The sequence below is a fragment of the Panthera tigris genome, chromosome F3, assembly GCF_018350195.1.
Source record: "Panthera tigris isolate Pti1 chromosome F3, P.tigris_Pti1_mat1.1, whole genome shotgun sequence".
In the NCBI taxonomy this organism is placed as follows: domain Eukaryota; kingdom Metazoa; phylum Chordata; class Mammalia; order Carnivora; family Felidae; genus Panthera; species Panthera tigris.
Genome location: NC_056678.1, coordinates 3,942,246 through 3,970,094, shown reverse-complemented (window position 1 = coordinate 3,970,094; position 27,849 = coordinate 3,942,246). Strand labels below are relative to the sequence as shown.

The 27,849-nt window shown below is 45.5% G+C and overlaps 1 protein-coding gene and 1 non-coding gene across 2 annotated transcripts; both read left to right on the top strand.

The window, feature by feature from the left end:
• The first annotated feature begins 339 nt into the window (after positions 1 to 339).
• Positions 340 to 27,093, top strand: SCCPDH (saccharopine dehydrogenase (putative)). The gene is made up of 12 exons (XM_042976453.1): positions 340 to 684; positions 2,520 to 2,632; positions 8,519 to 8,599; positions 10,221 to 10,350; positions 14,852 to 14,901; positions 21,065 to 21,195; positions 22,044 to 22,161; positions 22,930 to 23,049; positions 23,159 to 23,215; positions 24,116 to 24,227; positions 25,236 to 25,317; positions 26,838 to 27,093. The coding sequence occupies exons 1-12, from the start codon at positions 495 to 497 to the stop codon at positions 26,941 to 26,943; spliced, it is 1,290 nt and encodes a 429-aa protein (XP_042832387.1). The 5' UTR covers positions 340 to 494; the 3' UTR covers positions 26,944 to 27,093.
• On the top strand, positions 11,185 to 11,288 carry LOC122236094. The gene has a single exon (XR_006214293.1). It is a non-coding gene; the product is annotated as a U6 spliceosomal RNA (small nuclear RNA).
• Positions 27,094 to 27,849: the final 756 nt, after the last annotated feature.

The following is a 27,849-nucleotide window of genomic DNA, read 5'->3' as shown; positions in this document are numbered from 1 at the left end:
CAGCGTGCTTGGAAAATAGTTCTTGGAGCGAGCAGTCTGTCCAGTCATCGGAAATTTCTTCCGTCTCTTCCCTTGCGCAACGCCCCGGTGCAACAAGAATAATGGAGGTCGCAGCCGCCCTCAGCCCCCAGGAGGGGAGACGACGCCTTGGGTGATCAGAGCTACTTGGGACCCGCAGCAGCGCGGAGGCGGCGCGGCCGCAGGGCGTTGGGATCCGCCGCGAAGTGAAAGGGGCGTAGTCATGACCGTGGGCGCGGCGGCTGCGCAATGGGACTGGGAGGGGGTGGCGGGGGCGTGGCTGTGGGCGTGACTGTGGGCGTGGCTCTGAGCGCGGCGCCGCGCTCGGGGCACCGGGTGGCTGCGGCGGCGGCGACGGCGGCGGCGGCGTCCACCCCAGAGGCGGTTGTTGCTGCGCCCGGTACTGGGATCGCTGCCCGAGGCGCAGACGCGGTGGACTTCGCCCGCCCCGGCCCTCGGCTCGCTGTGGGCTCGTCATGGAGACCAACCAGAGGCCGTACCACCTGGTGGTGTTTGGCGCCTCAGGCTTCACCGGCCAGTTCGTGGCCGAGGAGGTGGCCCGGGAGCAGGTGGCCTCGGGGCACAGCTCCAGCCTGCCCTGGGCCGTGGCGGGCCGCTCCCGGGAGAAGCTGCAGCGAGTGCTGGAGAGGGCTGCTCTGAAGCTGGGTAAAGGGGCGGGGGGGGGGGGCCGCTTCCGGGGCCGCAGGGTTGGGGTCGCCCGCCGCGAGCGTTTGTCCTGCAGGGGGGCGCCCCTGGGGCTCCCCGGGCCCAGCCGCACGGCCGGAGGAGGAGGCGAGGCTGGAGGATAGCACGGCTTTGTTCCACTCCCTGAACGAAATACAGAAATAAATACGTTTCTCCTCCGTGGAATTCCTCCTCCTCCAGTGTGGCGAGTCCCACTGGCCGCGAAGACGGGGACGCCAGCTCCTCCTGTCTGCGCCCCGCTGAGCAGGGGCACCCGGTGGGGCTGCAGGTCTCCCCGGATTTGGTCGGATGGCAAAGCAGGGCTTTGCTCCCTTCGGGTGTTCTGTCCTCCCCCCTCGCCCTGCCTTTCTGGAAGTGTGCGGGGAAAGCCTAACAGTTTTTTTGATAACGATGTTGTGGCTTTCGTTTCTTAATTTATTTTTTGCCTGTTAAGAATCCTCTTTCTTACGCTCTCTCCACCCTCCCGCGTTCGTATTTCTGGTTTGGGCGTTTACTTATTCTTTTAGCACTCATTCAACATATTTTTACTGCGTGGTCTTTTCTGTGCCAGGTCCTGTTCCGAGAGCTGGGGGTACAGATGTGACAGCACACACAGGGACCCTGCCCTCAGGATCGGGGGAGGCATCTAACTGAGGATTCTTGCCGCCTGGTCTCCCCTCATACAGACCCACAGCGCCTGTTAGAGTTCGGGGTGTACTGTGTTCTTGTGTTTAACCTTCATCCCACGCTTCCTTCTAATTCCACCCTGAGCCTGCGTGTGGTGGGAGGTGTAGACTCTGTTTTGTTTGTGATTATGTGCAGAAGATCTCACGTAGGCTCAGTTCTACAACTCTTTCTCCCGCTAGCCACTGCCAATCTACAGTCTTGACCAAAGAGCTTGTTGGTGTTGTCTGTTTTAGTTTTCCAAAAGAAATAATTTCACTATTAAAATATATTCTTCCATTTCTTTTTCCTGCTCAACAAGACTGTGCAGGCACAGTCTGATTATCGTTTGTAATGCCTAGATTGAATTATTGTGAGGGATGCACCTTGCACCACCAGAACCTGCATTACTTGATTTTGTTAATTCCAGTTATTTACTTATAAGCCCATCATGAGTGTCCTTTTTTTTTTAATTTTTAAATATTTATTTATTTTTGGGAGAGAGAGTGCAGGTGCGTGCATGGGGGAGGGTCAGACAGGGAGGCACAGAATCTGAAACAGACTCCAGGCTCTGAGCTGTCAGTACAGAGCCCGGTGCGGGGCTCGAACCCACAAACCACAGGATCATGACCTGAGTCCAACGAATTTGGACTCTTAACCGACTGAGCGGCCCAGGTGCCCCCTATCATGAGCGTTCTTACCTAGACTGTGCCTTCTACCCCAGAGTCCTTTTTTTGTTCTCGTGATGATGATCTTAACAACCCCTTTTTACCCCCGTATTTTATCATATGTAGTTGGTTAGTAGTTGATGAGAAACTTCATCATGGAATTCCTGGCAGAGAGGAAATCAGGACAGCGATCTACTCAGTACCTAAACAATCGTAAAATTGTCATCTTACACAGGGTTATCATTTACACAGTGCTTAAGTTAGTTTTTTTTTTTTTTAAGGTTAGTATTGTATTTTTGTAGCAATTCTTAGTATTAACTCCATTTTCCTCATAGCTTTTTCTTTTTTATATCGCCTGGTTTAAAAAGTTCTTATCTTTTTTCAGTGCTTTTCCTGAAATTACCATCACTGATTAGTATAAAGAGAAGATCTGGAAGATCTAACACTGTATCAGATTTGTTGAAAACGATTTATGTCTTACTTTAGGAAGACCGACACTGTCCTCCGAAGTTGGAATAATAATTTGTGATGTCACTAATCCCGCCTCACTGGATGAAATGGCTAAGCAGGCGGCAATTGTCCTCAACTGTGTAGGACCCGTAAGTAATCAGCCCTTGTTTGTATCAGAACAAACAGTCTATTCATTTCTAACAGAATCTGGTATTTTATATTCTAGAGGAACATAAGGACAGGGTGCAGAAGAATTGGTTCAGGGCCTTAACCCCATCTGGGGGAGTTTTCACTTCCAGTGAGAGCAAATGGGTGTGACCAAAGTGTCCCAAGAGAGAGACCAGGCCCTCTGGGACACCATACTCCAGGAACGTGTGCTAGTTTGGTTACTGGTTACGGCTATAATTGCCATTTTTTTTTTTCTTACCGTACGCTTTTTTTTTTAAGTGTATTTATTTATTTTGAGAGAGAGGGCCGCACTTGGGTGGGGGAGCGGCAGGGAGAGAGAGAATCCCAAGCAGGCTGTGCACTGTCAGTGCAGACCCTGACTCCAGACTTGATCCCGTGAACTGTGAGATCGTGACCTGAGCTGAAATCAGTCTTAACCAACCGAGCCACCCAGGTGCTTCCCTTCCTGTGTGCTTCGTAAGTGAAAAAAAATGTTTGAGCGTGTACCCCCGATACATGTTTTTACCTTGCTTGTAAATGATATTCCTCTGTTACTGTACCAATATGTATGTTAAAAACATGTACAAAAATAGACTAAAAGAGGATTCGTTCATTTACTCAATGAATATTTATTGAATGTTTATTACATGTAAACTGCACTAGTGAAGGTACCTGGGACAGAATGGTGAACAAAACTGAAAATCCCTCATGGGGCTTATGGCCTGGCGGGGGTGACAGAAAAGGAGGGTTCTAATAGTAGGTAATGATAAGTCCTTTGAAGAAAAATAAGGCAGGGTAAGGAGTTAAACTGCTAGTTAGAAGGGTGGTCACGGAAGGTCTCCGTGAGGACCTGACATTTGTGTAGAGACCTGAATGAAGTGAAGGGGGTAAGCTACGGGAGCGTTTGAGAAGGGTGTTCCAGGGAAAAGCACATACAAAGGTCCTGAGGCGAGCGTGTGTTTGGCAAGACTGAGGCATGTGAGAGAGGGCAGTGCGGCGGGGGCCGGGCAGGACCGAGGTGGAAGTTAGGTTGGAGAGGAGCCCATGAATTAGGTCAGAGGGTGACGGGCAAGGTCAGGGTTTGAATGGTTGAAAGCAATAGCACGATCTGCTTTCCAGTTTTGAACTTCTTTGGCTTCTGAGAGGAAGAAGAGGTGACGGGGACCGACAGGGGGATGATCGCGGCAAGCCAAGCACAGGATATGGTGGGAAGTGGGTAGGGTCAGAGTGTACTTCAAGAGATCCACAGCTTTTTGGTATTGTTCTGGACGTGAAGGAGGCACCCTTGGCCTGTGCAGCAGGCAAAAGTTGGTGACGTTTACTGATCTGAAGAAGCCATCCCAGGTGGCAAAACATTTGAAAACTAAGCATCTCGAAGGTTGACGATCATGTTTTCATTGAAAGCAGGAAGGTGTTTTTGATTATCAGGTAAAACTGTAGGTGAGTTGTTTATTTAGATTAACCTCACTTCTGACTGGCTTGGATTCTGTGCTCTGCTGCTCCCATCACTCTCTCAGACACGTCCTTAGCCAGCTTCCTTGCCCTTCCCTCCCCAGAATTCTGGAAAAACCCAAACCTGGTTATTCCAGCCCCGCTTGCTCAACCCGTGAGCCCTCAACCCGATTATCCAGTAATCCAGTAACCCCGAGGGTCTGGAGACACCCTTGCTGACGGTCCTACTTTAAATACGTGGTTACAAACCTCATGTGGGGGCCTCAGCGCCTTAGAAATCCTGCACCCTTTTTTTAAGAGAGAGACAGAGCGTGAGCAGGGGAGGGGCAGAAAAAGAGGGAGACCAGGATCTGAAGCAGCCTTCAGGAGCTGTCAGAGCCTGACACTGGGCTCCAACCCAGGAACCGCGAGATCGTGACCTGAGCCAAAGTCGGACACTTAAATGGCTGAGCCGCCCAGGTGCCTCTAGCCATTTTTAAGTTTGCAATTCGATGGCACGAAGTGCATTGGCAGTGCTGCGTGATCATCACCATCTTATCTCCAAAACTCGTCATCGTCCCAACAGAAACTCTAACTGGGTCAGTTTTTGTTTTTTTGTTTTTTTAAGTTTGTTTTGAGAGAGCAAGAGAGAGCATGCCTGGGCAAGGGCTGGGGAGGGCTGGGGGGGGGGGGGAGAGAGAATCACAAACAGGCTCCACCGACATCGAGGTCTATCCCATGACCCTGGGATTATGACCTGAGCCGAAATCAAGAGCCAGATGCTCGACTGAGCCACTGGGTGCCCCGTTTTTGTTTTTGTTTTTTTTTAAAGAGAGATCTTTGGTGTTTCCTACTTTCCTAATTGGGCCAGTATTTTATAACCGTGTAGTGCTAATCAGGTTAGTGAGTTGAGGCTCAGCAGTAAGAAGAGAAAAATCGGGTAGCCTGGAATAGAACACAGGGTGAATGACACATGATATGGATAAGTAAGGGTTCATGAAACTTTTGTGTCAGTTAGATACATTGTGTGGGGGCTGCTATGTGAAGTGAATTTCTTAGCGTGGGTTGTGGCCAAAAAATTTTGAACGCCAGGGCTTTAGGGGCGCCTGGGTGGCTCAGTCGGTTAAGCGTCCGACTTCGGCTCAGGTCATGATCTCGCGGTTCGTGAGTTCAAGCCCCGCGTCAGGCTCTGTGCTGACGGCTCAGAGCCCGGAGCCTGTTTCAGATTCTGTGTCTCCCTCTCTCTCTGCCCCTCCCCCGTTCATGCTCTGTCTCTCTCTGTCTCAAAAATAAATAAACATTAAAAACAAATTAAAAAAAAAATAAAAAAAAAAACAAGTGATACCTGTAAAACTACTTAGGCATGCGTAAACGGGCGTGGGGCCGAAATACAGTGAAAAGGGACGAAAGAGGGTGTCACCATGGCCCCCTTTGCTGGTGGAGCTCTTCCTCCACAAGCTACCCTCAGGATACCTTTTGTGTCTTCTGTTCGACGTGTGACCACTGCGTGGGACCCAGGGAAGCAGGCCGAAGTCAGTTCATGTATTAACCACTAATAAGACCTCATTTTTTTCTCTGTGCTTCCCATAAACGTTAGCATGAATACACAGATTGCTCTCTCCACAGCTGAGGGATGGTTCTGTGGTTGCCTTGAGGTCAGCATGCCTACTTGGGGACCACTGGGTCGAAAGGTGGGGCGCTCAGAGCGGGATTGTGGTTTCGATCCGGAAGCGCGCTGGCTTCTCTGGGGAGAAATGCCTCCTCTGAGATCAAGGATCCTTGCCGTTTGTCCATTATCTCCTACAAGCCCAAGGGTAGACGGTAGAGAACACCCTCAGAACACACGAATCCAGGGGTGTCAGTGCACAGGCCTTCGTAGCACTTGTGCCAGAGTGCAGTGTGAGGCCGGGGGCGCTGCGCTGAAGGGGGGTGGGCGTGCTGTTTCTGGAAGGAGCTGCGGTTACCTAACCCGGAAGGCTGGGGCTGGAGCCAGCCTGGCAGCCGCGAGCAGGGGAGGGTGAAGCAATAGCGGGTTTAGGAAACTACGAGGTGTTTCGAACTTCTGCGACATGGGACTAAGGGCTGGTGGTGTGACCTGAGGCTTGAGCACTTTTTGTGACATGCTAAGAAGTCTGGAGATACAGGCACTGCAGAGCTAGTGATGCATGTGTGTGTGAGAAGGAGCACACGTGACCTCAGCTTTTTATTCTAGAATAACGATTTGGTGTTTCTTTGGTGATGGGGTGGGTTTGGCTGCAGCGAAACCAGTCACTGTAGTAAACTGCATGAGAGGGGGCAAAGGCGTGACCTCGGATTCGGAGGCGTGGAGGGGAGGGGACTGATTTGATGAAACGTGGTACCTTCCAGGGTTGATGGAGTCAGAGACAGCTTCTGGGTTTCTCACTTGAGGATGCGGTTAATCATGACACCCAAGGGTGGGTTCTACTGCGTGCTCTGTGCTAAGCTACTTGTGTCGTCTTATTTCGTCCTGACTACAGCCCTGAGACATAGGTGCTGTGATTATTCATCTCTTTTGATGAAGAAATCGAAGCTTAGAAGGTGAAGTACGCGCCCAAGTTCGCACAGCCGGTGGGTGCACAGAATGGACTCAGTCAGGCCCGACCGTAAAGCCTGTGCCCTAGACGGGCTGCTGGTCAGCCGTTTGCACAGTTCTGTCTCCTCAAGGTCCCTACCTGCAACAGGTCAGGACAGGAATGGCGAGTGGGGCCCAGGCGGTCTGAGCCACCACCTACGCTTCTAATCAATACACCCTAGTCACCTCTGTTATGAAGTAGAGGAGGAAAACAGGTTTGTAAGAAAGATGATGGATTTGAATTTGGGTTGTCTGCTCAGTATTCTTTTTTTTTTTTTTTTTAATGTTTTATTTATTTATTTTGAGAGAGACACAGCGTGAGCAGGGGAGGGGCAGAGAGAGAGGGAGAGAGAATTCCAGGCAGGCTCCGTGCTGCCAGTGCAGAGCCTAATGCGGGGCTCGAACCCACGATCCATGAGATCAAGATATGAGCCAAGAATAAGAGTCCGATCGATGTTCAACCGACTAAGCCACCCTGGCAACGCCCCCCGCCATGCCCCTGAGCATTCTGGAATTAAGACAGGAAATACATAAAATACAGTAGAATTATTATTTTTTTAATAAGTGAGGAAATCAGGGTGAAGAGAAAATAGGGGAGGGACAACGAAGCCAAAGTAAAATCAGTTTTACGCACGAATCATGCCCTGTGTCCTGTGCTCTTGCTGGTCCTGAACTTTCTAACAGAAACCAAAGATACGGAAGCGTCTGTTAGTTCTGGAGATAGACGTTGAATGTCATCAGGATACCTGTTGTAGGTGACATCAGGAGAGTAGAAATTTTCCGGGGAGATTCGGCAGCCCTGGCGTGCAGAAGAATCACCCATGAGGAATGTCACTGGAGTCTACCCTGCCTGTTGACATGCGTGTTACTGGGCTCCGTCCCCAGAAACTCTGATTTAGGGGGCCTCTGGGGTGGGATGGAGTCACCATCCATACTTAACATACTTAACGAGTCACCTAGGTGACTTTAACACAGGTGGACACCTGGCCAACTTGAGAAACTTTGGGAGAAGATAACCAAGAGAAAGGCCAAAAGAGGCTCCAAATGAGTTGCAAAGTGGATGTGTGTAAATCTTAAGGATTGCCCAAGATGAAAAAAGAGCTTTGGGGCACCTGGGGGCTCAGTCAGTTAAGCCCCTGACTCTTGATCTCAGCTCATGTCACAATCTCAGGGTTGTGAGTTTAAACCCCAACTTGGGCTTGACCTCTTTTGTTTTAATCTCTATTTCTATTTTATGTATATTTAAATTAAAAAAATTTTTTTAGGGGCGCCTGGATGGCGCAGTCGGTTAAGCGTCCGACTTCAGCCAGGTCACGATCTCGCAGTCCGTGAGTTCGAGCCCCGCGTCAGGCTCTGGGCTGATGGCTCGGAGCCTGGAGCCTGTTTCCGATTCTGTGTCTCCCTCTCTCTCTGCCCCTCCCCCGTTCATGCTCTGTCTCTCTCTGTCCCAAAAATAAATAAAAAACGTTGAAAAAAAAAATTTTTTTTAAAAAAATTTTTTTTTAAATATTTTATTTATTTTTGAAGGAGAGAGAGAGAGAGAGACAGAGCATGAGTGGGGGAGGGGCAGAGAGAGAGAGAGGGAGACACAGAATCCGAAGCAGGCTCTAGGCTCTGAGCTGTCGGCACAGAGCCCAAGGCAGGGCTTGAATTCACAAACTGTGAGATCATGACCTGAGCTGAAATCAAGGGTTGGACACTTAACCGACTGAGCCACCCAGGCGCCCCTTAATATTTCAGTCATGGTAACCAAGACTGTACTTATAAAACTCAGTGGCATTTCATTCATTTAAGCTTGCTAAGTACGAGTTAACTGCTGGCTTTCTTTATCCTTCCCCCCCAGTATCGATTTTACGGAGAACCTGTAGTAAAAGCGTGTGTTGAAAATGGAACGAGCTGTATTGACATCTGTGGAGAACCTCAGGTACGTAAAATGCAAAGGAAAGAATGGAATTAGCGACACAACTCTCTGTTAGCGTGGACGATACTTAGTGCAGGTTCGCAGACCTATTTTAGAATTCGATGTCCCCCTCCCTCGTGGTGACAGATGGTGTTCTGTGGACGGCTCACAGGAGAGCCCGATGGGAAGGTCTCTTCTTCCGTTTTCTCGAATTTTTTTCTTCCTTACCACCTCGTTGATTTCAGGTCTCTTGTAGGTAGGCTGTGCTGATTTTTATAGGTCCGGCATGCCGTGAATGGAATGAACTGAAGCGGTGGGGTGCGCGCAGAGTTTTGGAATCGCGCTTTTGGCACTTTTTCGTAACGAACTCCCTTTTTGTGAGCAGACACCTTTACAACATTGAAGGAGAGTACGTGCGAAGTCCTCTCCACCTAAAGATGTTAGATATTGCCGCTTGTTGAGTGCTTATTACCACGCTGGCGCTATGCTAATTAAGCATTTTACGCCATCTGAATTTTCAACGTTCCCGCGCGGTAGGTATCCTCTTTCCTCTTTTGCGGATGAGGAAATCGAAGCTTAGGAAGGTTAAGTCAGGCAGCTCAAAGTCATGCAACTAGTAAGTAGAAGGACGAGGACTCGAACTGAGGTTTGCCTGATTGTGGGAAGTGGAGTGTTAGTGAGCACCGAGCTCGGCTGCCTCCCTTTAAACTGTACCTCATGTTCCTGTAGTCTCTGCTGATCACCGTCACCAATGTACCCTTGATAGAATGTCGTGAGGTGACACTTTACCCCTGTGGTCTTCCACCCCAAACCCGTCACCCCAGTCTAGTCTTGAGAAGAATTCCAGTAGAGGGGCAGTCTACAAAGTACCTCATCAGAAGCCCTCAAAACTGTCAAGGTCCTCAGAAACGAGACTCTGAGAGACCGTCATAGCCAGGAGGAGCCTAAGGAGACATGACCGCTAAATGTCATGTGGGATCCTGGCAGAGAAAAAGGATGGATAAGGATGGACTGTGGCTAATGATAACGTTACCACCATTGGTTCCTTAATTGTAACAAATGTTCGTGTCCAAGCTGTCACGACGGGAGAAACTGGGTCGGGGTGCGTGGGAACTCTCCGCTACTCACATTTTCTGTAAATCCGACACTGTTCTGGAAGTAATTGTTAAACCCAGGCAGAGGATTTGAACAGACATTATTCTCCTCTTCCATCCCTCCTTCCCTCCACTTGTTTTACTCTAACTGTATATGTGCACAGATACATGTCCGTAATTGTGTCCGTCTGAGTAATAGGTTTGGGTTAGGCTTTCTTGCTTTTTTTTTTTTTTGTATTTTTTTTGTATATTAATTTAATTTTTCATAATACATGTGACTCTGACACTTAAAAGGCATTTTGAAAAAATTAATAGTGTCGTTAAGTCAGACCAGCTTATCTCCTGCACTGGTTGGCATCGGGTAGATATCCAGTCAATACTTGCTGAATAAATGAAAAACATTTCGACACTTAATATTTCACTACAAAGCCATACCGGTTAGCATTTTCAAAATGCAATTGCTCTGTCTTTTAAGGTCTCTCATCGAGTACTGATGTAAATGTTTCTGATTTAAATAGCTCTGATTCACATTTTTGTCCTGGATTTTTTAGTTTCTGGAACTAATGTATTGGAAGTATCACGAGAAAGCTGCAGAAAAGGGAGCTTATATCATTGGAAGCAGTGGCTTTGATTCCATTCCAGCAGACCTGGGAGTGATATATACCAAAAACAAGATGAATGGTAATTATCAATCAAGAAGCAATAAGTGGATTTACAATAGAAAGGCTTCATGTTTGTAGTGTGGAAGAGAAGCAGAACTATTTCTGTGGGTAATGTGAACACAGATGCTTTGTTTGTAATATAGCGGTAATTGTTATAAAATGTGACGGGGCGCCTGGGTGGCTCAGGCGGTTAAGCGTCTGACTCTTGATCTCAGCTCAGGTCTTGATCCCAGGGTCGTGGGTTCAGGCCTCATGTTGGGCTTTGTACTAGGCATGAAGCCTACTTAAAAAAAAAAAAAATACTACTGACGCTATTTTTTGAGATGCATGTTCTAAAGTGAGGAATTATCCATTGTCTCAATTTAGTTATGGTTAGAGCTGTAACATTTCCGGAAATAGAATTTCTGACAGTCATTGTAAATTCAAACTTGCTTGGTTTCAGAATTAATACATTTAAGAATATGATTTATATAGCTATTATAATTGAAGTTTTAAAATTTTTAATCAACAAAGCTGAAAAGTATTGAACAAATTTTTTGGTTTCTATTTCACCCCATTTGTAAAAGGAACCAATAATTTAAGAGTGGAAAAAATCATGTTGACTTGGGCAGCACATAATACTAAAATTGGGGGCGCCTGGGTGGCTCAGTTGGTTGAGCGACCGACTTCGGCGCAGGTTATGATCTCGCAGTTTGTGAGTTCGAGCCCCGCGTCGGGCTCTGTGCTGTTGGGCTCTGTGCTGACAGCTCGGAGCCTGGAGCCTGCTTCGGATTCTGTGTCTCCCCCTCTCTCTCTGCCCCTCCCCTGCTCATGCTCTGTCTCTCTCTCTGTCTCTCAATAATAAATAAATGTTAAAAAAAATTTTTTTAAATACTAAAATTGGAATAATACAGAGAAGATGAGCACGTCCCTGCGGAAAGATGACACACGCAGATATGTGAAGCGTTCCATATTTTTAAGACAAGAGGTGTTGGCGAGGATGTGGAGAAAAAGGAGCCCTGTGCACTGTTGGTGGGAATGCAAACTGGTGCAGCCACCGTGGGAAACAGTAGGGAGCTTCCTCAAAAAGTTAAAAACAGAGCTACCCTGCAATTCAGCAATTACACCACCAGGAATTTACCCAAATGGTACGAAAACACCAACCAATTCCAAGGGATACGTGCACCCCTCTGTTTATTACAGCACTCGTTACAGCAGCCAAGATGTGGAAGCAGCCCCCGTGTCCACTGATTGATGGGTAAAGAAGATGTGGTGTATACACACATATATCCATATCTGTGTGTGTGCATACACACGCACACACACTGGAATATTATTCAGCCGTAAAAAAGAATGAAATCTTGCCATTTGCAATGACATGGATGGAGCTAGAGAGTATAATGCTAAGAGAAGTAAGTCAGAGAAAGACAAAAACTATGTGATTTCACTCGTATGTGGAATTTATGAAACAAGCAAAGGTAAAAAAAGAGACAAATTAAGAATTGAACTCTTTTTTTTTTTTTTTTTTAGCGTTTATTTATTTTTGAGAGAGACAGAATGAGAGCAGGGGAGGGACAGAGAAAGAGGGAGACACAGAAGCCGAAGCAGGCTCCAGGCTCCAAGCTGTCGGCACAGAGCCTGATGTGGGGCTTGAACCCATGACCCGGGAGATCATGACCTGAGCCGAAGTCGGACGCTTAACTGACAGCCCCCAGGCGCCCCAGCAGACTCTTAACTGTAGAGAACACAATGATGGTCAGGGAGGTGGATGGGGAATGGGTTGAATAGGTGATGGGGATTCAGGGGTGCACTTGTGATGAGTGCTGGGTGATTAACATAAAAACCTGAAAAAAAAAAAAAAAAGAAATGGATGACAGCAATAGATACACAAGTAAAAAATGCAGGTTACTGACCTTCCAAAGTCGACTAGAAATGCCAGCTCTACTTTCCACTGAGAAATGAACAAAGTTCTATGCCTTAACAGTTATGCTCTTGAAAGCTTTTTGATGCAAATAATAGCAGCTTAGAATTAAAAACCCTTTATTTAAAAAAATGAGAAAAATAAATATTATGGTAAACAGGAAGTTACTAATGCCACGCTTATTTTAAAAGGGTCCGTTTAGAAAATGACATGAAATAGGTAACTCCAATGTCCTATAAACTGTTCTAGAGCTTGACCAGGTGGAAAGTGTTTCAGTTTATATTAAATAGTTAACGTAACTCTGGGTGCCTGGGTGGCTCAGTCGGTTAAGCATCTGACTTCAGCTCAGGTCATGATCTCACAGCTCATGAGTTTGAGCCCTGCGTCGGGCTCTGTGCTGATAGCTCAGAGCCTGGAGCCTGCTTCGGATTCTGTGTCCCTCTCTCGCTCTGCCCGTCCCCCCTCCCCCCACTCATCCTCTGTCTCTCTCTCTCTCTCTTTCAAGAATAAACATTAAAAAAAAAAGTTAACGTAACTCTGAAACCAAAGCCCCAGACAGATAGCACTTAAAAAGATAGCACCAAAAAAAAAGGCTCCAAAGCAGTCTTGCTTAGTGAAATTAGTAGTAAAAAAATGCTAAATAAAATTTTAGTAAATATTCAATGGCATTTTAAGAGAATCATATATCAACACCAAGGTTTTTTAGGAAGTTATGTAATCATTACATCAGAATATCGAAGATGAAAAGCTGTATGACCATCTCAATAAATCATCTGAAAATTCTTGCCATGTGCTGATTCCGATTTTTAGGAATTTAGGAATAGAATATTTTATTAACATAAAAATGTCGGAAGGCAATAGCCAGTATCATACTCGGTGATGAAACACTAGAACTGTTCCTGATAAAAAGAAGAACACGAATTGAACATCTTTAAAGCATTCAGTCTTGCAATCATGAACCTGGTCTTCATTTCTCAAAAATCTTTTAAATCTATACAGTTTAGACACCTTCGTGATAGTTTTGCATATTTCTCACTAAACTTGTTTTTAAATATTTAATAGTTTCTGTTATTTTGAATAGGTCTTTTTTCCTTTTAAGGGAAAACATTACACCTTGTTTAAAAACTTTGTTGTCATGATCTCAGGGTTTGTGGGTTTGAGCCCCTTGTCAGACTCTGTGCTGACAGCTCAGAGCCTGGAGTCTGCTTTGGATTCTAGGCCTCCCTCTCTCTCTCTGCTCCTCCCCCACTCCTGCCCTGTCTCTCTCTGTCTCTCAAAAATAAATGTTAAAAAAAAAAAAAACCAAAAACACCTTGTTCTCAGATACTGAAACCTGAGTCAGTGTTTTAACAAGTGTCCCAGCTGATCGTTTGATACAGCGGGCCGCATTTTATTGCATATTGCCTTCGGTGGTCCATGTTCTTTCTGTGGATAGGTTAGATCACAGAGCCATAAATCCCGACTGCGTTCTCTTAGCAACCCGCAGAATCCTCTCAGTGACTTGTACTGTAATGATCTGTTTTGGGCTTTGTCAGTGGCCCCCTAGCGATATTTATATGGCTATAGTTCTCATCAGTCTGGATGACGTGGTTATTCATTATCTTTCTTTGTCAGCTTTCTAGGGCCCCGTAATTTGGTCCTCTCTTGGAATTAAAACAAGGAAAACTGTCCTCTTAAGAACTTGATATACTTCTTTTTTTTTTTTTAAGTTTACTTAGAGCACATGCACGCACAGGAGTTGCAGAAAGAGGGGAGAGAGAGAGAGGGAGGGAGAGAGAGAGAGAATCCTAAGCAGGCTCTGCACTGCCAGTGGAGAGCCCAACGCAGGGCTCCAAGTCATGAACTGCGAGATCTTGACCTGAGCCCAAATCGAGAGTCGGACACTTAACCAACTGAGTCACCCAGGCGCCCCTTGATATATTTCGTATGATCAGATTTTCAGAATTTGCGCATTACGTTTTTCTCTTGTCTTACTGCTCTTGAGAAATTCAACAATTATGTAACTACTATGCCTATATATTAGTCCCCATGGTTACATGATTGATTTCTCCCTCTTTTTCTGGCTTTGGTTTTCTGTTATTATTTATGCTTATTTCTTTATTTCATTTTAACAGCCTTAAGTATTTTATAAGCCATCACACAGGCCATTTTGATAGGCTTTCTGTGCATTTATTCATGGTAAATCAGTACAAACAAGCCTTCTTGAAAGCAGTCATACTGGAAAACAGAATTAATCCCACAGATGTAATTTTGAGAACTGTGTCCCAATGGGTGTTCAGAGTGAGTGAACTTGTTGCCTTGTTGCCTTCAGAGCGAGTGAACTTGTTGCCTTGTTGGAAGAGATTTTTAGTGTTTTCAGTCTGAATACTAGAAAAGATCTTATTAGTACTAGCACTTGGAGTTTATTCTAAATGATTCTTTCTGACAATTTCCTTGGCTTCAGTTGCTTCTTAAGTCTGTTTCCAGTAACATACTAGAACTGTTACCAGTATTGATTTTCTGACTGTATCGGCTATAGGCTTAGTAAAAGTGGTCCCTAATGGAATAGGAATAGTTCATTACTACACGTCTTGGTTACATAGATCTTACTCGATTTACTTTTGCTATTCTACTCTTTTAGGTATGCTGACGGCTGTGGAAAGTTTCCTGACTATACATTCTGGACCTGAGGTTAGTTTTTCTGTTTGTCAGGTGATTTTTATAGTTAACATTAAAAAGCATTTTGGAAATGATAACATGCCTCCTAAAAAATATTTAGATTAATAAAATTTTATATCTATTTGTAATTTTTAGTATATGAAAGTTACTATGTTTAATTTTTAAAAAATATTTATTTAGTTTTGAAGAAGAGAGAGACACAGTGCAAGCTAGGGAGGGATAGAGAGAGAGGGAGACACAGAATCCAAAGCAGGCTCCAGGCTCTGAGCCATCAGCACAGAGCCCGATGCGGGGCTTGAACCCACGGCCGTGAGATCATGACCTGTGCTGAAGTCAGGTGCTTAACCGACTGAGCCACCCAGGTGCCCCTACTGGGTTTAATTTTTAAAAGTATATGGTAGATTGCTGGGAATTACTTAGACTTAAAATAGAATTTTGTTAAAAACAACTGCATAGCCCATTCTGTTAGAATGAGTTACCAGCATCCGAACACCAAATTATATATTGTTGTTGTGCAATAAATGTTGTCAGCCAAGACGATTGTCACCTTAGTACAAGTCAGGGCACTTCTGTTATCTGCTTCACTTGGAGTTAGGTGCTGTTGTGGCCGTAAAAAAATACATGATGTAATTACTGAATTTATAGTTTATTTGGGAACCTAAGACAGTTGTGTTTCTGGGGGGACCATGCTTTTTGATAGCACTTTTATTGCCGGGTCTACACTTGAGGCTTCATAAATATTGTTGTCTTTAAAACACATTCGTTCAGCAAACACTGTGTAGTGTGACACATAAATGAATCAGATGCAAACCTGTCCTTAAAGACATAAAAATTTAGCTTGAGGGGCGTCTGGGTGGCTCAGTCGGTTAAGTGTCCGACTTCAAGTCGGGTCATGATCTCGCCGTCTGTGAGTTTGAGCCCCACGTGGGGCTCCGTGGTGACAGCTCAGAGCCTGGAGCCTGCTTCGGATTCTGTGTCTCCCTCTCTCTCTGCCCCTCCCCAACTTTCGCTCCTGTCTCTCTCTCAAAATGAATAAACATTAAAAATTTAAAAAAAATTAAAAGATGAGATGAAATACCATCGGATTCTGAGAACGGAGAGTAAATCTGGCCTCCCAAGGCCAGAGATAAGAACTTTTAGTTATTTATTTTTTATATTTGTTTTTCAATGTGTATTTATTTATTTTGCGAGCTACAGAGGCAGTATGAGAAGGGGAGGGGCAGAGGGAGGAATCCCAAGCAGGTGCCACACGGTCAGCGCAGAGCCCCACGCGGGGCTCGAGCTCGCAAACGGTGAGATCGTGACCCGAGCCGAAACCAAGAGTCAGATGCTTAACTGACTGAGCCAACCAGGCGCCCCCGGAGATAAGAGCTTTTAGAGGCTGTGACGTGGACTGAATTTCTAGAGGTCGATGCTGTGGAGCCTGGATGAGGGAGAGGGAGCAGTAGAGTCAGGACATGGCTGTGGGACGGTACAGGGCCCGTCAGGTAGGATAATGGCTGCCGTCATCTGGATCTTGGGTTCGGATTAATACACGCAAAGAATTACATAAACATGCTAAAATTCGTGGGTAAAGAGGATGTCCACAGGGTATCAGAATAAAGGGAAGGGGTAGTGGGCCTGGGGAACTGGGAAGGCCTCCTAGAGGCCTCACCGAGTTCAGCCTTGAAGAGTCGGTAGCCTGTGGAAGGTCAGGAACAAGCATGAAGGACATGCCTGGATCTGTGGGGAGCGGGTGTGGAAACCCAACTCAACCGGCCGAAACCGGCAGAACGAAACATGAATTTACAGGTTCGTGTAACCAAATGACTGCAAGTAAGTAGTATGGCTGGATCTGGATGTTCGGATGGTTATTCTCCGCCCCCCCCCAACCCCCCATATCCTCTGTTTCTGTCTCTTCCATCTCTTCTGGACTCGTCTGCGTAGGCTCTCAGCGTGCCCGAGAAGGTGCTGGCAGTCCTAGGTGCACATTGTCTTAATGTTCCTGACTTCCGGGGAACAGCTAGCAGAGCCGATGTATCACGTGACCGGGAAGTAGTGGGCCATCTGGCTGTTCTTGAGCCAGTCAGCGTGACCGGTGTCATGAGTAGTCAGATTGCCCAGGTGGTCACGGGCCCCTGGAGGGAGACCCTTGGAGTCAGTCTCATCTGCACCACGTGGAATGACTTCCAGATGGGAAGGAGGCTTTCAGAAGCCGAGGATTGCAGGGAGCTGCTGACTGGGAGAGTCGGACAAGAGGCTTCTTTTGACAGAGCAGCGGGAGATGGGATGGGAAAGGCGAGGTGGATGTGAAGAAGGCGTCTTCCCTTCCCGTGAGGAATACAGGAGCCCCTGAGTGGATGGTTCTTAGGAGTCGAGTCAGGAATCCCTCCTAGGACATACAGATTTCGAAACTGGGTTGCGTGGGCTTGAATTCTGGCTCTGCCACTTACCAGTGACGTGCCCGTGGCCAAGCAGGCCGTACTTCCCCTCATCTCTAAAGGAGACGATCGTCGTATCTGCTCCATACGGTCGTTACGAGGGTTAACTTACTCAGCGAATGTACATCAGAGCCGTGGTTGGCAGCTGGCAAATCCCTCAACTAGTGTCAGTAAGTATTATTTTTATTAGTATTGTTAGAACTTGAAGTTGGGGCTTCACTCAGGACAGCAGAGTTGAAGCATCCATATCAGTGCAGCCCCCTCTCGCTCCCCCGAGGCAGAGTCCACAGCCTGACTTTTACAGGGACGGGGAGATTCCGTGCACCCCGAGTCACTAAGCTGTTCTCGTGCCCCTCCTTATCTTATGTTTCCCCTCGATAGAGGACAATGAAGAGGTAACGTGGAAAGCCCTGTGCATTTGGGTATTATGAAATGTATTTTAAATTTATGTCATCAACCCAGAGCTTTCTTCTAAACTCAGACTTAAAACGTCCCAACACTAATTGACATCTACACTTGAACGTTTGATAGATACCGCAAACTGTACTTTTTTGTGCATAGCTGACCTCCCGCTTTTCCTTTCCAAACGGGCGCCAACCTCAGCTTATTTGTATCAATTTCAGCTGGTCGCGATGCGTCCGTCCACGTATTCAGCTCAGATGGTAGGATCGTTGCTATCTCTGTCTCCTGAACCCCAAGTCCGGTCTGTCAGGAAACCCTGTTGATTCTGCCTTTGAGATCTGTCAGAATCCGATCACTTTTCACCATGTCTCTTCCTACGACCCCGTTCTGGCTACCACCTGTTCCTGTACAGTCCTCCCTCGACACAACATCCTGGCTGGTCCTTTCCAGACATAACTCGATCACGTACTCCTCAGCTCATAATTCTTTAGTGGCTCCTTACTGCATCTGGAGTGCAAGCCAAACGTCCTTCCGGTTAGTGATAACTGATCTGGCCCTGGTTAGTCTCCAACCTCCTCTCTTACAGAACGCCCCTCATTCATTCTTCTTCATTTATTTGTTTTTTTTTTTTAAAGTTTATTTATTTATTTTGAGAGAGACAGAGACAGCATGAGTGGGCGAGGGGCAGAGAGAGGGAGACAGAGAATCCCAAGCAGAGCCCCTTGCAGGGCTTGAACTCACTAAACCGGTGAGATCATGACCTGAGCTGAAACCAGGAATCTGACGTTCAACCGACTGAGCCACCCAGGCGCCCCCATATATCGTATTTTTTATTGAGTTTATCACTCTCCCTGGAATGTGAGCACCACAAAAAAGGATCCTTGGCTGTTAATTCACCAAGCACCTAGAACAGTGCTGGTCACGTAGTAGGAGCTCAGTAAGTGTTTTTTGGCTGACTTGAGTGGACGAGGCTAACTTAACCTTCATTCCAAAACTCTGTGGGAGTAATTCCAGAATGTAAAAGTGTAGTCCGGTTTCAAAGGAATGTAGAGGTAAAAATCCTAAATAAAATACTAGCAGATTAAAAGCAGTAATACAGGGGCGCCTAGGTGGCTCAGTCGGTTAAGCGGCCGACTTCAGCTCGGGTCATGATCTCGCGGTCCGTGAGTTCGAGCCTCGCGTCGGGCTCTGTGCTGACAGCTCAGAGCCTGGAGCCTGTTTCAGATTCTGTGTCTCCCTCTCTCTGACCCTCCCCCGTTCATGCTCTGTCTCTCTCTCAAAAATAAATAAACGTTAAAAAAAAAATTTAAAAAAAATAAAAGCAGTAATACATAAGACAAATAGCGCATTTTGACCAAGTTAATTTTACATACGAAATGTGAGGTTTAACATTATATAGTCACTTTGATTCACTCCACCAACAGGTTAAAGGAGGACGGTCATAGGATCATCTCAATAAATAGAGAAACAGCATTTGATAAAATGTGTCTATTCATGATTAAAACTTGCAGCAAGCTAGGAGTGGAAGGGAAGATGATCTTTTTTAAAAAAGCTATACCAAATATGATACCCAGTGTTTAACATTGAAAACTTTTGCTCTGAGTTCAGGAATGACTCGGGAGCCCTCTGTCATTACTCCAGCCAGATTCTAGCCAGAGCAGTAACACACGAAAAAAGAAAGAAACTGTATAGAGGTTAGAAAGGAAGAAACGAAACTATTTTCAGCAGATGATGTAATTGTGAATGTAGGAAATTCAAAGGAAATCTGCAGGTAGTATTACTAGAATTAGTAAATGAGTTTCATCACCTACTGGAAAAATTCTTTTTCTCACCTGATTGCCTTGGCTAGACTCTCCAGGCCAGGACACTGGGGAGCAGAAGTGGCGAGAACAGACATCCTTGTCTTGTTCCTGATCTTAGAAATCTTTCAGACTCTTGCCACTAAGTATGATATTAGCTGTGCGTTTTTATGGATGCCCTCTGTCAGGTTGAGGAAATTTCCTTCTTTTCCTGGTGTGTTGAGTGTTTTTAACGTGAAGGGTTATATTTTATCAAATGCTTTTTCTGCATTTATGGAGACGATCACGTGGTTTTGTTTTTTATTATCTTCTTACACGGCATCACTTAAGATTGATTTTCCTATGTGGAGCCAACCTTACATTGCCGGGGTAAATCCCACTTGATCATAGTATATAATCCTTTTTATGTATTGCTGGATTTAGTTTGCTAGTATTTTGTTGATGGGTTTGTATCTATACTCACAAGGAATATTGGTCTGTAGTTTTCTCATGATGTCTTTGTCTGGTTTTAGTATCAGGGTAATTAATACTGGTCTTTGGGGAAGAGATTTTTGCAAAGGATCAGTATCAATTCTTTTTTAAAAAAATTTTTTAATGTTTATTTTTTATTGTTGAAAGGGAGAGAGAGTGAGCAGGGGAGGGGCAGAGAGAGAGGGAGAGAGAGAATCCCAAGCAGGCTCCACACTGTCAGCACAGAGCCCAGAGCTCAATGTGGGGCTTGAACCCATGAACCATGAGATCATGACCTGAGGCGAAGTCAGATGCTTAACTGACTGAGCCACCCAGGCACCCTGGGCATTTCTTTCCTTTTTTTTTTTTTCCTTTTGTTTAAAAAAATGTTTATTTTTGAGAGACAGAAAGAAACAGAGCACAAGAGGGGGAGGGTCAGGGAGAGAGGGAGACACGGAATACGAAGCAGGCTCCAGGCTCCGAGCTGTCAGCACAGAGCCTGACACGGGGCTCAAACCCAGGAACTGTGAGATCATGACCTGAGCCAAAGTTGGACACTTAACCCACTGAGCCACCCAGGCGCCCCATGCATTAGGGCTAATTTTGAAAGAATATGGCCAGCTGGTTGAGTGAAAATGAAGTGAAACTCGGTGGCATATTAAAAAGAGCATAAGTGATGGTAGGAAGGCAAAAAGAGCACGTGTTGGTGTAAATATCCAATATGATCAAGCTAATGAGTGTTCATGCTGCCTGAAAATTCATCTCAAGATTGTTAAATAAGGGATTATGGCTTGCTCAAATAGAAGTGAAATGTTCTCTGTAAATACTTATAAGTTCCTTGGTTTTACATATTAGTAATTGTCCCTTAAGATGTGTTTATTTCTTTCTTTTTTTAGAGAACAGAATTTTTTTTTTAATGTTCATCTGTTCTGAGAGAGAGAGGGAGAGAGCGAGCATGGGGGAGGGGCAGAGAGGGAGAGAATCCCAAGCAGGCTCCGCACTGACACGTGGGGCTCAATCTCAAGAACCGTGAGATCGTGACCTGAGCCGAAAGGGAGTCGGGTATTAAGACGTGTTTCTTTAACTCTTGAATTATTTTTTCAGGGGTTGTGTATTCACGATGGTACCTGGAAGTCAGCAGTTTACGGTTTTGGAGATCAGAGTAATTTGAAAAAACTACGAAATGAAGCAAATCTGAAACCCGTCCCAATTATTGGTCCGAAATTGAAAAGAAGGTATATTGACTCAAAATCTGTTCTTTGGTACATCTGGTCTCAGTATATTGTCATTGATCTGATTATTAATAAAGTATGCTACTAGAAAATCCTGAGACTGTTCTATAGTAAGTTCAGGATTGTCTTCATAGCTACATAAAATACAATTAATGCATTATTCTAAGCTTAAGTACTTTGATATTAATATATTTGGACTCGGGGAAAAATTTTTTGAATGTTGTGACTTTTCCATATCAAAATCAAACATCAGCTAAATTTTATGCAGTAAAACCTCCATTTTAATTTTTTTTTTTTTAACGTCTATTTATTTTTGAGATAGAGACAGAGCATGAACGGGGAGGGTCAGAGAGAGGGAGACACAGAATCCGAAACAGGCTCCAGGCTCTGAGCGGTCAGCACAGAGCCCGACGCGGGGCTCGAACTCACGGACCGCCAGATCATGACCTGAGCCGAAGTCGGCCGCCCAACCGACTGAGCCAGCCGGGCGCCCCAAAACCTCCATTTTAAAGGGTGATGATCTTGTGTAGATTATCTGTTAATAGCACTCTTCTGTGAAAACTTTGTATGTGAGAACTCTAAACTGACCGTAGAGTTTGGCTGTTGAAAGGAGTGTCGTCTAGGGAAACTGGTGGGCTCAAACGTAGCTGCCCTGTGTTCCGCGCCCTCGGAATGCTGTCCCACCTGTCACTTGTTTGGTGTAGTGGGGAACTCGGACATTTCAATGAAGGACAGGTCTGCCATCTTTGCGGTTGTTCCTGCTTCAAGAAAAGTTGACTGTTTGGTTCACAAAGTCACCAAGTTAGCCATAAGTGGAGAAAACGCACCGCGGTCACGGGTCTGCCTTGCAGGTGGCCACTTTCCTACTGCAGAGAACTCAGCAGCTACTCGGTCCCTTTCCTGGGAGCGGATGTATCTGTCGTGAGGCGGACCCAGCGCTACCTGCACGAGAACTTGGAGCAGTCTCCCGTAAGTGTGCCCGATTTAACTCCTGAAAAGAGCACTGCGTTCGTTCCAGCCCCCCTCGCTGTTTAACGTAGGAGCTTTAGGTGTGTAAAGCAAAACAGGAAGGCCAGCCAAGGCGCGCCTCAGTTTCTGGAAGTGCACGGAATGGGGCGCGGAGAGCACTTTGCATTGTGGGAGTGGAGGTAGCCTCCCCACAGTTCAGACCTGGCCCGCCGAGTACCTTGTCAGTGCAACAGAACAGCAGCAGATTTAGTCCAGAAACGCTGGGGTCACGAACCCCCACCAACCCTGTCTAGAGTCTTAGCTGCTGGGAGGGAGTCTCCCCTGCCTGTGGACGCGTCTGGGCTCTTCTGGCCTCGCCGCCCCCCCCCCCCCCCCCCCCCGGGGTATCGTCTTACTCCTTTTGGTGAGGGAGCTGCTCCCACTTTTGAGACTTGAAGGAGACAGTGAATCTCAAGTTAAAGGATTATTTTCTCGTGGGAGGGGTTGTAAGTAGCATTCACATATCTACATCCTATAATGTGTCATCACTGAATGTAGCTACGTTCTTGTGGACTTTTGTGTTCAGGCAGAGGAAGCTACAATTTCTTTAAAAAATATGCTCCCAATGTCTGCTTTCTGAACAAGCTTTTAGAACGTAACACGTTCATAAAGCGGAGAGTGCTTTTGCTCAGCATTTTTGAGGACAGAGTAAGTTACAAGTAGCCGACACGCTTGTGTTACTGAGTGTGCAGACGTAGGGTTGACATTCTGACTTTGTCCCTCTCCTAGGTTCAGTACGCTGCTTATATAAACATGGGAGGCATCACCTCTGTTATTAAGCTGATGTTTGCGGGACTTTTCTTTTTATTCTTTGTGAGGTTTGGCATTGGAAGGCAACTTCTTATAAAGGTAAGTAATATTTTAACGAAATTAGGTCTTTAGTAGTATTTTCCGTGAGTTTTAAAAAAATGTCACTGAGCGTTTTTTGTTTTTTGTTTTTGTTTTTTTTTCCCCTTAGTTCCCATGGCTCTTCTCCTTTGGTTATTTTTCAAAACAAGGCCCAACACAAAAACAGGTAACTCTTTCTTTTGTATACAGGTCTTTAAAATAGTAATTTTCCTTAATTTGTTTTTACTTTTCCTCAGTGCATTTACAATAACAGATAAGACTTGATGGGGCACTTACCATGTTGACAAGTGCTTTTATGTTCTTTTCATAAGTTAGATCACTTAGTCTTTTCAGACACCCCTTAAGGTAGGTATTATCTCCACTTTACAAATGAGGAAACTGAGGCACAGGGGCCAAGAACCTTGCAGAATTTAATTTTTTGAATCAGGTTTTTATATCTCCAAGGGGGGCAATTCTGTCTGGCCTGTATTTCCATTACTTGTTGGCTAGTTGTTCTTTTTTTGAGAAAGAGAGAGAGAGAGAGAGAGAGAGAGAGAGAGAATCTTAAGCAGGCTTCATGCCCAGTGTGGAGCCCAACGCGGGGCTTAATCTCACAACCATGAGATCATGACTTGAGCCAAGGTCAAGAGTCAGATGCTCAACCTACTGAGCCACCCAGGTGCCCCTACTTGTTGGCTGTTTTTGTCTTGTCTCCTCAAACAGCTATGTGAAACCAGATTACCACCTTCTGCCGTTACCCCCGTCCTAAAATAAAAACTGCCTCCAGCTTGTCCTCTGAAACGACTATTTCAGTGGTGCCGTCCTTGTCTAGGCCACAGCCTAGGAACCGAACCGTCTGTACCGCACCCAAGTTCCTCACCACCTCCATCCCCTGGCAACACACCCGTCATCAAAACTTGTGTCTTCAAAGAACTGATTTTTGCCCCATGCTTAAAGGATGATAGGGTCTTCTGGCAGAATACTGATGTTTTCACCTGCTGAAAATGTCTCATACGAAATAGAATATTTACTGTGTTTAGGAAGGAGATGACATCTTTAGTAAATAAGGCCTTTGCGTTTTCCTCAGATGGATGGCTCATCGTTTACATTGAGATTCTTTGGTCAAGGATACAGCCAAGGCTTTGATCCCGAGAAGGGCAAACCAAATACGAGAATTTGTACTCAGGTGAAAGGACCAGGTATTTCACATATGACATAAGAGTGCTGGGGCGTTTTACGTTGTCCTAAGGTATAAAGCAGTATTATATTTTTTTCTTAGAGCTTAATTATTTTAGAAATAAATTGCACAAGTTATTTAAGTAACAATATAAATTATTCTGTTAAAGGAAGGATTGAAATTGTTATAATCTAATTGTCTTAGTGTATCCCTCCCCCTGGTTTTCTTTTTTAGTATTATTTAATAATTTTCTGAACAGCATATTTTAATATTGATAAGAAAAGGGGCTGGTTGATATATATTCTCCTACTCAAGGGTCATTTTAAAGCAGTATAATTGTAATATAAAGCTGTGGACCAAGGTTTCTTTGCAGTCTTTGAACAGCCCTACATTGTTTGTAAAATGTGTGTGCTATGTGCGTTTTCCTGGGGAGGATGCAGGCTTTTGATGGGTGGCCAAAAGGGTCTGTCACCCAAAAAAGCTCAAGAACTTTCACTGTCAATTTTACAGAGCGGTGCGGAGACACTTCTGCTTGTGAATTACAGCCTAATTATAAGTGTAATTACCAGCACCTCTGGTAGATCAAAGGGGGTCTGCTTTGCAGTTTCAGTCAAGCCAGATGGCAAAGATATCGTTGTGTCTTGCCCTCTTTTCAAATTCCCACCAGGCTTCTTAAGATAAATTGACTGTATTTTTATTATTTGACCGAACTGTAAACACTGAGGTTCCCCTTGCTTAGAAACTTTTTTTAAAGTTACTCAGTTGTTTTTCTTTAAGAAATCGAATCTTTTTTTTTTTCTAAGTTTATTGATTTTGAGAGACACAGCGTGAGCTTTAGTGGGGGAGGGGGAGAAAAAGAATCCTAAGCCGGTGCCGCGTTGTCATTGCGGGCCCCGATGTGGGGCTTGAACCCATAAACTGTGCGATCCTGACCTGAGCCAAAATCAAGTGTCAGAATAAAACCTCCCATTTGATTTTTGAGTGTTGCCGAATGCATTAACATCTTTCTTCGATCATCTGTCTTCCGCAGAGCCTGGCTATGTGGCTACCCCCATAGCCATGGTCCAGGCAGCTATGACTCTTCTAAATGACGCCTCTGATCTTCCTAGCATGTAAGTCTGGTTTTCTTCTAATTCGAAGAGGCCTTTGTCATCCGTGTTATATTTTCGCTTCTTTTGATGCTATTTTCAGGCAGTGGGTCTGCACATAAGCATGCACGTGCCCTTTGAACCAAAGATAGAGGTAAATTAAATTTGTAAGAAGGACCGTGTCTTAGTGGCCTCTGAGAACAGTGCAGAGATAGATAAACGAGAGGAGACAGGAAGTGTGAGAGTCACGTAAGTTGACTTTAGTTCCTTGTAAAAACGGCTCAGGTCTGGAGTCAGCTACGCTATAAAGGCCCTCGTTGTTAAATAGTATTATCAGGAGCCTCTAGTCAGTGCTGATGATACCCAGCTGGCCATGGGCGGCCCCGATATCATGTGTGGATTCATTCATGGCAGCTTGGCTAGATGATTATCGACTGGGCTCTGTCACCGGAGCCTTTAACTGTTCCTGTAGAAGTAGGCCAGCTTTACAAATGAGCCATCGGCCCGCAGACTCAGAAACAAATAAATGTAGATATGACCCGAAACGGTATTAAGTGACAGACATAAACAGTGTATAAAGCGAAGTCTCATTAGATTTTTTTCAAATAATTCTACAGTTGACCCCCCCGGGCAGTCGAAAATCCATGTATAACTTTAAAAATTTTTTTCTAATGTTCGTTTATTTTTGAGAGAGAGACAGAGTGTGAGTGGGGGAGGGGCAGAGAGAGAGGGGGACACGGAATCCGAAGCAGGCTCCAGGCGCCGAGCTGTCGGCACAGAGCCCGACGTGGGGCTCGAACTCACAAACCGTGAGATCGTGACCTGAGGCGAAGTCGGACGCTCAACCAGCTGAGCCACCCAGGCACCCCATTCGTGTGTAACTTTTAACTACCCATCCCAAACTTAACTAATAGCTTACTGTTGACATATATTATACTACATTCTTACAACCAAGCAAGCTAGAGAAAAGAAAATGTTAAGAAAATCATAAGACAAAGTACATTTATAGTACTACACTGTAAAAAAATCACGTGTAAGTGGACCCACGCAGTTCAAACCCATGTTATTCAAGCGTCAACTCTATACCCTTTGAAAATATTTAACATTTTTTAAAATGTTAGTCATTATAGTTAAAGAAACTTCTTCCGTCCAGTTTAAGCCTTATTTATGCTTTCATAATAATTTATTGCCTAAGTTTATTTCACTCAGGTCCCTTTTCTATCCTCCTGACTCCGAGGACTGGCTTTATGAGCAGCAGGAGTCCCTTGGGTTGACGGCCCTCACTGCCCCTCGAGCACACAGCCGTGTCCTGGGGGCTGGGCCCGTCTGGACGGGTTTGCTGGGGCTGCTAGCTTCGTCCCGATTTTGTAGCTCCTTTGTTCGTTGGCTCATTTTCAGAATGGAACCCAAACGTGTCCATGAGGGAACAAGGGTTTCAGGAGTTCTGCTGGCTCAATAGCTGCTTCTCCGGCGGTGGGTCACGCTAGCAGAGGGGAGGCCTGGAGAGTGGTCTCGGGCACCATTTTCCTTGTTCTGTCTTACAGGGGCGGGGTCTTCACCCCAGGAGCCGCCTTCTTCAGAACAAAGTTGATTGACAGACTCAACCAACGTGGCATCGAATTTAGCGTCATCAGCAGCTCTGAAGTCTAGACATTGGAAGAATTGACTGAAGGCAGGACATGCATGAATTCATGGCTTTTTTGTTTGAAATTTGAAATGCTACACGTGAAAAAGTTGTCAGCTCTAAAATACGTGCCCATTAAAAGCAGGAAGTTGTACTAGCTTGCCCTAAATTTCAAATCTTTGTTGATTTTGTGATTTTATTGCTCGTGGAACAGAACCGATATTTGACTTCTCCATCGAAGAGTTCATCGTCGATGCTTGTAAGTCAGCTGGCGGCCTAGAGGGTGGGGGGGTGTCTTGATCCGTGTTGCTGACAGACTCCCGATGAGGCACTCGGGCTGGTGTTCCTGTAAGGCAGTAACTGCTGTCTTCCTCACCTTGATTTTGAGTGGGATCTCCCCTTCTGATGAGTGTCTCTACATATTGTTTGGGCCTTTGCCAAAGGAAACGCACTTTTTTGCTGTGGTAGCCTAGTTTTTAGCCCATCCACACTAACTGAGTTTTTGACTATTACCTAAGTTGAATAATAAAGGGTTGTCAATGGAACGGTGGTTTTGTGCTTGGACCTAAGTATTTGAGGTGGTGGCAGACACGCCCCCCCAAGTGGTCTCGCCTGTGCCGCAGATTTCTCTGCTTCCCAACCTGTGATTGGTTTCATGGGTATAGCTGGTAAGTTTCCACCCACTTTCACCGCCTAACCAGGATTTTTCGTATTTAACCAGGTTGTCCTCTGAAGCCCTAAAATAAGGCAGAGACTTTTCCTTTTGTAATAAGCGTAAAATAAACACATACCTGGGGCTCTGTGCCACGAAGAGGGCAGCCACTGCCTTCATGAAGCTTCTGCTCTGCAGGGAGAAGCGTGGTATTGAGAGGAGTATTAATGGTGTTGAGCAGCCCTTCTGTGCTACCTGTACAGAAGAGGGCGTCTAAGTG